Here is an 11,568-nt window from a genome sequence, read left to right as displayed (position 1 = left end):
GGTGTGCTTAATGAATAGATTAGACTGGCCCTGTTCTGCTAGAAAAACTGAGCACTGACTTGATCTCTGATGAAAATAGGTTTGGCTCTATGTAGGCCTACATTACAGTAGGATGGTACAATTATTATTGTGTATAATACTATGCAGTGCAGTAGCCGATAGGAGGCTACAGTGTTTATGGTTATATCCACATGTTTTTCAGAATGGGCCATTAAAAGTAGGCATAACGTCGGCACATGTAGCTCCTCCTGGCTGCAGCAGGGAAGAGCGCGCACAGCGTGGCGTTTCCATGGAAACACCCTGCATAGCAACGGGAAGGCGTCTTCAAAGTGAACCCGTAACAACCCTAACAGAGTCAGAAGTGTAGCTAGCTAATGTTGCTCGGTGAATAGTTACATTTTAGTTTATCTAACGGTAGTCCTTAAACGTGTTAAGGTTTTAGTTTGTATCATGTGCACAAATATGAGAGCCCTGGAGCTGAAAACCGAAGGGTTTACGGTGAAGTCAACAATGAAGAACTCGGTGGTAAGTTTGAGTCATCATATCTAAAGATGTGTAACTAGTTACTAGCTTTAGCTATAACTAACGTTAGCTAACCCTTGTTCTAATTGTTATGATGTTGTTGCTTGCTAGCTTAGTGAACTAGCTAGCCAGTTGACAAAATACTCTAACTAGATTGCATAAAGACACAATACCAGCATCAGCAAATCAATGACTTCCCGTGACGATGCCATTTTGGCATAGGGGAAAGTATATTTGGCATAGCTTGTTAACTATACAGTAATAGTCTAAATTAACTGATTCATCTACTACGTAGCTAACGTCACATTTGCTAGTATATTCGGCTGAAACAATTGCGCCAAAAGTTCAGCATTGTGATTGTGTTGTGCTTTGTTCTACACTGTCATGCATAGTCATACACACAGCAGCCCCACGCCCTCTGCCATCAGTATGGAACGCCGTTTTGGTCTTTGTGTGTCAAAAAATATGCATGTCAAATAACACTATTTGAAGTGTCAAATAATACTATTTGACGTAATAAGCTTGTTGACCAATCAGGACCTGAACATGACTCACGTCACGTAAATGTATTACGTAGTTATTACACATTGATTACACGATTACTCGTATTTCATATGTCACAACGATTCACCGATACCTACGCTATGATGCTGATCATGTTTTGTCTCGCGCACCTGCCGCAGACACACTTCCCCAAGTTCTGTTCTTCCCCAAAAACGACATCATCTGTTTCAGCAACTATAGTTAGCTAGCTAACTATCTAGCTATGTGTCATTATCTAAAATACCCCTAATTTATACGACAGTTCCTATTTGATTAATGGTGGTCGGACCCACCTATGTGAAGCTAGCCACAATAAGGATTAGCCACTATAGTAGAATTTGCGGTTCGCCTTCAAAATATAAGTCTAATTGGAGGTGATGCAAATGAATACAAATAGTGCAATCATGCCATAATGGAATAGATCATGCTAAACGAGGTTGTAATATTATTATATAAATTCAACAATTTGCTCATTTGACAAAAATATGTTAATCACACTGGATGTTTTAGACTTTGTTGGAATACTTATTTCACTGTACAGCCTTACCTATGGATTGTGGATCAATGACATGGCGTATCTGTCACGTTCTGACCTTAGTTATTTTGTTATGTCTTTGTTATAGTATGGTCAGGGCGTGAGTTGGGTGGGTTGTCTATGTTCCTTTTTCTATGTGGTGTTTTTGTGTTTGGCCTGGTATGGTTCTCAATCAGAGGCAGGTGTCGTTAGTTGTCTCTGATTGAGAATCATACTTAGGTAGCCTTTTCCCACCTGTGTTTCGTGGGTGATTATTTTCCGTTTCAGTGTTTGCACCATTCGGGACTGTTTCGGTTTTCATTTTGTTTCTCTTGTTCTTTTTGTATTCTGTATTCATTCTCATTAAATTACATTATGGATACATACCACGCTGCATTTTGGTCCTCCGATCCTTCCTACTACTCCTCCTCAGAAGAGGAGGAGGAAAGCCGTTACAGTATCAGTCTACTCAGTGACACCCAGAGAAAATGAGCATTGTAGCTCTTATTGCGGGTCTCTGAAACCACTGTGAATTGAACCACATTTATTGTACCAGTCAACCTACTATGTGTAAAAACAATACGACCTGGATGTTTTAGAGCCTGATAACTCTGAGGAGTACTTTGGGAAAAAAGCACTTCGGTACTGAGTAGAGTAGACTAATACCCCATTTCATTGATCCCCAATCCTTAGGTAAGGCTGTATAGTGCAATATAAATTTCAATAGGCACAATATGTTGACAGTCAAAGTCCCGCAATAAGAGCTACTACGACGATAATATTGGGCTCCCGAGTGGCGAAGCGGTCTAAGGCACTGCATCTTAGTGCAAGAGGCGTCACTATAGTACCTGGTTCCAATCCAGGCTGTATCTTATCCAGCCGTGATTGTGATTCCCATAGGGAGGTGCACAATTGGCCCAGCGTCATCTGGGTTTGGTCAGAATAGGCTGTCACTGTAAATAAGAATTTGTTCTTAACTGACTTGCCAATTAAATAAAGGTTACATTTTTAAAATATATATATATATATATAAACAAAACATGTACAGTGCCTTGCGAAAGTATTCTGCCCCCTTGAACTTTGCGACCTTTTGCCACATTTCAGGCTTCAAACATAAAGATATAAAACTGTATTTTTTTGTGAAGAATCAACAACAAGTGGGACACAATCATGAAGTGGAACGACATTTATTGGATATTTCAAACTTTTTTAACAAATCAAAAACTGAAAAATTGGGCGTGCAAAATTATTCAGCCCCCTTAAGTTAATACTTTGTAGCGCCACCTTTTGCTGCGATTACAGCTGTAAGTCGCTTGGGGTATGTCTCTATCAGTTTTGCACATCGAGAGACTGACATTTTTTCCCATTCCTCCTTGCAAAACAGCTCGAGCTCAGTGAGGTTGGATGGAGAGCATTTGTGAACAGCAGTTTTCAGTTCTTTCCACAGATTCTCGATTGGATTCAGGTCTGGACTTTGACTTGGCCATTCTAACACCTGGATATGTTTATTTTTGAACCATTCCATTGTAGATTTTGCTTTATGTTTTGGGTCATTGTCTCGTTGGAAGACAAATCTCCATCCCAGTCTCTGGTCTTTTGCAGACTCCATCAGGTTTTCTTCCAGAATGGTCCTGTATTTGGCTCCATCCATCTTCCCATCAATTTTAACCATCTTCCCTGTCCCTGCTGAAGAAAAGAAGGCCCAAACCATGATGCTGCCACCACCATGTTTGACAGTGGGGATGGTGTGTTCAGGGTGATGAGCTGTGTTGCTTTTACGCCAAACATAACGTTTTGCATTGTTGCCAAAAAGTTCAATTTTGGTTTCATCTGACCAGAGCACCTTCTTCCACATGTTTGGTGTGTCTCCCAGGTGGCTTGTGGCAAACTTTAACCGACACTTTTTATGGATATCTTTAAGAAATGGCTTTCTTCTTGCCACTCTTCCATAAAGGCCAGATTTGTGCAATATACGACTGATTGTTGTCCTATGGACAGAGTCTCCCACCTCAGCTGTAGATCTCTGCAGTTCATCCAGAGTGATCATGGGCCTCTTGGCTGCATCTCTGATCAGTCTTCTCCTTGTATGAGCTGAAAGTTTAGAGGGACGGCCAGGTCTTGGTAGATTTGCAGTGGTCTGATACTCCTTCCATTTCAATATTATCGCTTGCACAGTGCTCCTTGGGATGTTTAAAGCTTGGGAAATCTTTTTGTATCCAAATCCGGCTTTAAACTTCTTCACAACAGTATCTCGGACCTGCCTGGTGTGTTCCTTGTTCTTCATGATGCTCTCTGCGCTTTTAACGGACCTCTGAGACTATCACAGTGCAGGTGCATTTATACGGAGACTTGATTACACACAGATGGATTGTATTTATCATCATTAGTCATTTAGGTCAACATTGGATCATTCAGAGATCCTCACTGAACTTCTGGAGAGAGTTTGCTGCACTGAAAGTAAAGGGGCTGAATAATTTTGCACGCCCAATTTTTCAGTTTTTGATTTGTTAAAAAAGTTTGAAATATCCAATAAATGTCGTTCCACTTCATGATTGTGTCCCACTTGTTGTTGATTCTTCACAAAAAAATACAGTTTTATATCTTTATGTTTGAAGCCTGAAATGTGGCAAAAGGTCGCAAAGTTCAAGGGGGCCGAATACTTTCGCAAGGCACTGTATATGTACTGAACCTTGGTTCTGGTGACTTTTTAAAAGGAAAAAACTAAAATAAACCATTATTAACCCAACTATTACAGATAGCAAGCATTACAACACTCCACATAATGTTGTAGACTAGTACAGACTAAATATGCAAACATTTTTAGCCCTTAGCCCAATTAAAGGAAATCAGTCGGTACATTTTAAGCCATTTTGTGTCCCATTCGGATTGGCGGTTGTGCTCACTTGGCCTTAGTCCTCTCTCCTCTCTCCTCCTCCTCTTCTCTCCTTTTATCTACTCCTCTTTCTTCTCCTTCTCTCCTCTCTCCTTTCATCTCCCCTCCTGGCTCTTTCCTTTCCTCTGTTCCACTCTGCTCTCCTCTCTCCTTTTCTCCTTCCATCTCCCCTCCTGGCTCTCTCCTTTCCTCTGTTCCACTCTGCTCTCCTCTCTCCTTTTCTCCTTCCATCTCCCCTCCTGGCTCTTTCCTTTCCTCTGTTCTGCTCTCCTCTCTCCTTTTCTCCTTCCATCTCCCCTCCTGGCTCTCTCCTTTCCTCTGTTCCACTCTGCTCTCCTCTCTCCTTTTCTCCTTCCATCTCCCCTCATGGCTCTTTCCTTTCCTCTGTTCCGCTCTCCTCTCTCCTTTTCTCCTTCCATCTCCCCTCCTGGCTCTCTCCTTTCCTCTGTTCCACTCTGCTCTCCTCTCTCCTTTTCTCCTTCCATCTCCCCTCCTGGCTCTCTCCTTTCCTCTGTTCCACTCTGCTATCCTCTCTCCTTTTCTCCTTCCATCTCCCCTCCTGGCTCTTTCCTTTCCTCTGTTCCACTGCTCTCCTCTCTCCTTTTATCTCCCCTCCTGGCTCTCTCCTCTCCGCTACTCTGTCCCTCATGCATCCCTACCTCACTCTTGGGATGCTGCCTTCACTGTCTAAACGATAGCTTAAGCTTTTAAAGAGTTAGCCAACTAAAGAAAGTTTAATTTAATTCAGGGTGAGTTGGCGTTAGCTTGCTAAGTGAACGTTACCTGACACTCTTGTCCCTGCTCCCCCTTTCTCTTTCACTGCTGTGGCTGGAAATATTTCAATTAACTAATCTGAGAAAAAAAATCCAATCGAAGACAGATATCTTGCTTGCACTTTATACAGTTCCAAACAAACTAGCTAATGTTAGCTAACTTGCTAGACTAGTAACGTTAGTTAAGCGTGTTTCTATCATCAATATACTTATGGATATTCTATAGCTAATTGCCGTGAATTGTGGAGGCAGCATTATAGATATAAATTATGTTAGTAGAGTGGTCAGGTTATAGCTAGTTTGTAGTTAACTAGTTAACTAGCTAACGTTAGTCAAACAAACAAGCTAACGTACCTTTCTTATAGTTTCTCACGCAGGTGCACTCTGAGGTGATTCAAGTGAATTGTGTTTTGCGCCACAGAGCTTCTGTATTGCGCACGGGTCACTCGCTCGCTGGTCACTGGTGCGCCGTGTTTCTTGAGTTGCAGGCTGCCTGCCACAGCTCACAGAGCTAAATAACCTTCAGAACTGTGTTGAACCCAGACAGATTATTTATTTACCATGAAAAATGAATGTGCTTCACAGAACTTTATTGAAACTATGTTTGGTAGAAATAGGATGTTACTTTTGGTGTGGCGGCAATTCTGCCGTGGCGCAGCACCACACTTAAATGAACGCATAGGAAACACTGGTGTAAACTCATCACAGTGATTTTCTGTGGGTGTCACCGAATAGACTCATACTCCGTTTCATTGCTTCACATTCCAACACTCCAACCTTGTTCAAGATTATCGAGTCTAAATATGGCATGATTCCACCAATTGTAACCTTCTGCAACACTTTCAAAGAGGGACTTTTATTTGCAAGCGGAAACGCAAGTTCCACTGTTGTGGCTAATCCTTATTGTGGCTATTTTCACAACAAATAACCCGGTCAGGTCAAGCCATATCAGCCAGGTGAATCTAGCTGGCTGTTTATAACATTTGTTTTTGGGCAACAGGGTTAAGTAGCTGGCTAGCTAGTTATTTCAATAGGAGAACAACAAGTGGCTACATAGCTAATACTTATTCACATGGATTCCTAAACCATTGCGAAGAATATTGTTTTCAGGCTGGTTGCATTGGTGCAAGCTAGGTGCCACTGCTGCAAGCTAGGTAAAGCTAGCTAGCTACCACAGAAGTTGGAAATAACATCTGTTTCAAAGATATATGCAAAAAAATGTGGATCCTGCTCTTTTGACCTGATCTAATTTCAAATGCTCACACAGACGTTTTCCTATTGGGTCGAACAAATAATGCCTTATTACCAATGCAGTATTGTACAGCTGTGACAGTGATTGTAATGGTGGCTCTTGGCTTGCACGTGCAAATTCAGCACACGCAACATTCTATAATAGAATTGTGTCTTTTTGGGGGGGACACGCAAAGACCCAAACGGCGTTCCATAATCAGGTTGGTTGTTGGTAGGATTAATGGGATAATGGAATTACGGGGCAACCTATCACTGGCTTCCTGAAATGACTCTCTCCCTCTCCTGGCAGGAACAGAGACATGCTACAGTAGCAAAATAACTAGCATTGAAATGCTTACTTACGGACTATTCCCAAAAATGCAGAGAAAAATATAAAAGAAAGATAATAACACGAGGAATTCATACACAATGAGTAGAAATAACTTGGCTATATACACAAGGTACCAATACAGTATTGATGTGTAGGGGTACGAATTAATTGAGTTAGATACACTACATGACAAAGTATGTGGACACCTGCTCGTCAAAAATATAATTTCAAAATCATGGGCATATGGAGTTGGTCCCCCTTTTGCTTCTTTAACAGATTCCACTCTTCTGGGAAGGCTTTTCACTAGATGTTGAGGGAAGGTTTTCCAATAGATGTTGGAACATTGCTGTGGGGACTTGCTTCCATTCAGCCACAAGAACATTAGTGAGGTCGGGCACTGGTTTTGGGCGATTAGGTCTGGCTCGCAGTTGTCATTCCAATTAATCCCAAAGGTGTTCAATGGGGTTGAGGTCAGGGCCCTGTGCAGGCCAGTCAAGTTCTTCCACACTGATCTTGACAAACCATTTCTGTATGGACCTCGCTTTGTTTCATGCTGAAACAGGAAAGGGGCTTCCCCAATCTGTTTCCACAAAGTTGGAAGCACAGAATCTCAGAATCGCTTCTGTGGCATACCACTTCGCGGCTGAGCCGTTGTTGCTCCTAGACGTTTCCACTTCACAATAACAGCACTTACAGTTGACCGGGGCAGCTCTAGCAGGGCAGAAATTTGATGAACTGACTTGTTGGAAAGGTGGCATCCTATGACAGTGCCACATTGAAAGACTGAGCTCTTCAGGAAGGCCATTCTACTGCCAATGTTTGTCTATGGAGATTGCATGGCAGTGTGCTTGATTTTATACACCTGACCCTTTTGATTTTATACACCTGACCCCGTCAGATAAATCTGACCCTTTTAAAAACCATTTTTAGCCTAAAATGACATAAGCAAATCTAACTGCCTGTAGCTCAGGACCTGAAGCAAGGATATGCAAAATGTGAAGTTTGTGGAAATTTGAAATGAATGTAGGAGAATTTAACACATTAGATCTGGTAAAAAAAAAACTGGCGTACAAAAAAAAATGTGTCCATCATCTTTGAAATGCAAGAGAAAGCCCATAATATAATATAGGAGTCTAGGCGCAATTTAGATTTTGTGTGTGTATGCAACGTTTCAGATTGATCTTGTGAAGCATTGCAATACTGCACAATACATTTTATCAAGTCTGCCCAAATGTGCCGAATAGGTAATTTGATATATTTTGAAGTACATAACTATAGAGAACATACAAAAATTATATGGTAATACAAAATGTAAGTTTACACACTCCCAGGAATATCATACATGATAGATCATTAGCTTATACACTAACTTTCACACATCTAGATGGCCGGGCAGGTTGGGTGTGGAGCCAGAGACAGCAGGGCTTCAAACTGTAGAACCCAGTCACTACATTTGTATATAAAAATAGATTTTAAAAAACTATGCTACATTTTATCTCTGGGACCCTCAGGATGACAACTCAGAGCAAAATTACTGAATGTAAGTGCATTATTTACCTTCAGAGGTGAATGCACATATGGGTAGGTGTAAAGTGACTAGGTAACGGGATAGATAATAAGCAGTAACAACAGCACATGTGATGAGTGAAAAGAGTTAGTGCAAAGGGGGGGTCTTTGGTTAACTATTTATCAGTCTTATGGCTTGAGGGTAGAAACTGTTCAGGGACCACTCCTGTTGGTTCCAGATTTGGTGCACCGGTAGCGCTTACCGTGCGGTAGCAAAGAGAATAGTCTGACTTTGTTGGCTGGAGTATTTTACCATTTTTACAGCCTTCCTCTGATACCACCTGGTGTAGAGGTCATTATTATTATTAATCACCAGCCTGGATATTGACCCTCAAATGAGTAAGAGGAAGAATGAGAGGAAGAGAAAAGGGAGAAAAGGCACTTGCTGGACACATTTTCTGACTGTCATTCAGATTTAGTCCATTTAAAAGAGTTCTCTTTCAAAAAGAGGCAAGTATTTTGCCTTTTTGTTGTTACATTGCCTGGTGTGTGTGTGTGCGCACGCGCGCTTCTGAAATGTCTTCATCCAGTGCAGAAAATGCAGGTAAAGCACAGTGAAGATGTACCTGTATTTAAGGATGCAGAACAGGTGCTGCACCTCACTGACAGCCTCACGTCGACCCTTTCAGACTCTTTCTTATTTATTTATTTAACCAGCCTTCTGTATCAAGCTAATAGCTGGCATTACAAGCAGTGTCTGTCAGCTTGTACCTTACTCTCCATCTCTATTTGAGCACAAACACAAGGTAGCAAGGCATGGCCATCGAGTATCCCCAGAGGTGATAGGCTAGACCTCATAGACTTTGAGTTAAACTACTGAATGAGTAATTTCCAAAGACAGTCTGGCTCCCCCAGACCACTCCTGTCCATTTTAGATGAAGATGGATCAGGAGAATGTAATAGATATCAGAGCCCATCAGTCCTAATTGACGTGTCCTATTGATTGGTCAAGTAAACCCATCTTCTGAGCCAGGAAGTAGGTTATAGTGGGACATTTTGACAAACAGCCCTCTCAGTGTTTTGTAAAAAGGCCTAGGCTATAGGGCTAAAATGCAACAGTAGATTATTTATACAGTAGGCCAACATTGTTTGTTGCATATTTTGGCATTCGGCACTTAGGCTATGCCTATTTATTCAGCGTGGTTTCATAGACCAGACGTAACATAGTGAATGTAAATCTGGGACACTCAAATTAGTATGATATGTTATGTTTGGTATGGTTCATAAGACAGAAAGTTACTTAAGGCAAAAACAAAAGTAGGCTGGTTGGTCGGGGTGGATGGGTAGACCTATAATGTGAACGTCTAGCAACCCAAGGATTGCGTGTTTGAATCTCATCATGGCCAACTTGAGCATTTTAGCTAATTAGCAACTTTGCAAATACTTACTACTTTTTGGCTTCTTTGTAACCCTTCCCCTAAACCTAACCTTATCCCTTTAAACTAACTCCTAATCCTAATCCTTAGCCTAGCTAACGTTCGCATTAGCCACCTAGCTAACGTTAGCCAGAGCAAATTGTAATTCGTAACATAAAAGTTTTGCAAATTCGTAACATATTGTACAAATTGCAATTAGTCACATATGCAAATTGTAATTCGTAACATATCACACAAAATGGATGATGGACATCCACAAATGAATACATACCATACTAAAAGTAACATATCATACTTTTAAACCACACATTTCACTGCACCTATCTGGTGTATGTGGCAATAAAACATAATTATTTTGTATTTAATTAATTTTTCAGGATTTAAATGGACTATTTTACTACCCCTGAGTCCAGGTTGATTTATTAGTAAGGCACGTAGGCCTAGTATCTATTCACAATGGTCCCTGACTTTAGTTGAGCAAATGATGAAGTGATAGGAGAAGTTTTACTTTTCAATATGCTAATGTTCCTGCCATAGTAACTCATCATTCTTATGGGCACACAAAACAATGTTGATGTTGCTAAGTGGTCAAACTTTCATAATTACCATAGTGAGGTGAGACGTTTATACTGATGGAAATAAACCATAGCTCTGTTTGGATCATATATGATATTCATCCTTAGTGAAGTCAGCAGGACATTTACATTGCACATATTGCAAGTTAATTATTGCTTAGCATGCGCGCACCACAGCTATCGAGTCACCTCCGCAGCCAGCAACCATGCGTGTTTAGTGAAGAACGGGAAGCTTAAGCTGATTGTCCTCTTTTATGTAGAAACCCACACTGAATAGGCTTCCTCTTCCTCTCTTTCTTCATAGCTTAGGGGGGTGTGAGATAAGTTGAGCCATTCAGCATCCGCTCAGTTAAGGGAAATATAGTATTCTTTCTAACAAAGATATCTACATATATTTCAAAATGTTGTGTATCCCTGGACATAATCAGAGTTCATGTAATCATTACAGTTTTGAAAACACAGCTTGTCCAAAAAGAAGTGGCCTCTTGGCACAACTAACCCCAAACCCGGGTTAAGTTCAGGTACAGGTAAGTTAACCGCCTACAAATGTTCTGTACTGAATGAAATATTACCACTACCTTTTTAGTAAAACTATGTCTATCTTTATTTCCCAAACACAATTATTTTAGGGCGCTTTCATATATCCCCTTATGATCCGGATCCTTGAGCATTTGGTACCCTGATCCGCTATAAAGCATGTGTGAAACGCAAACAAACCCTGTCTGAAACAAATCCTGGACCTGCATGAGTAGTGGATCTAAGATCCAGGACCCGAGTACCAGCTATTGTGACACGGCAAGTGTATAACTTTTTTTGCCCGTTGTCAAAAAGCTAGCTCGCTAACTGTGCATCTTGCTTATCTCACCCTGTTATTGTCAGGTCTTGTGAAAGCGAAACCTAGTCTGTAGAATTCTCACAAACACTCCAGGAAACCAAATTTCATATGTGAAAATGTCCTTAATAATTGTAAGCATCTTTTAACACAGGCTTAACGCCTAACAAACACTTTTTGTCTCATCGCTGCAACTCCCCAACGGGCTCGGGAGAGGCAAATATCGAGTCATGCGTCGTCCGAAACATGACCCGCCAAGCCACGCTTCTTAACACCAACTCACTCCCGAACATGGCTGGTTGTGACACAGCCTGGGATTGAACCCCAGGCTGTAGTGACGCCACAACACTGAGACGCAGTGCCTAAGACCGCTGCTCCACTCAGGAGGCTTTTGAAACATTTTTAACATAGGC

General features: G+C 41.3%; 1 protein-coding gene across 1 annotated transcript in view; it reads left to right on the top strand.

Annotated features, from left to right (window-relative positions):
- The first annotated feature begins 298 nt into the window (after window positions 1–298).
- The window catches only part of pacrg (PARK2 co-regulated), a 257,244-nt gene continuing 245,974 nt past the window's right edge, over window positions 299–11,568 (top strand). Inside the window, exon 1 of the mRNA XM_021584416.2 lies at window positions 299–525. Within this exon, the coding sequence (XP_021440091.1) occupies window positions 451–525 (75 nt within the window). The 5' untranslated portion in view covers window positions 299–450. The remainder of the gene's footprint in view (window positions 526–11,568) is intronic.

The sequence above is a fragment of the Oncorhynchus mykiss genome, chromosome 25 (assembly GCF_013265735.2).
Source record: "Oncorhynchus mykiss isolate Arlee chromosome 25, USDA_OmykA_1.1, whole genome shotgun sequence".
Lineage (NCBI taxonomy): Eukaryota > Metazoa > Chordata > Actinopteri > Salmoniformes > Salmonidae > Oncorhynchus > Oncorhynchus mykiss.
Note: the sequence above shows the minus strand (reverse complement) of the source record. Positions and strands in the feature narration are given on the sequence as shown.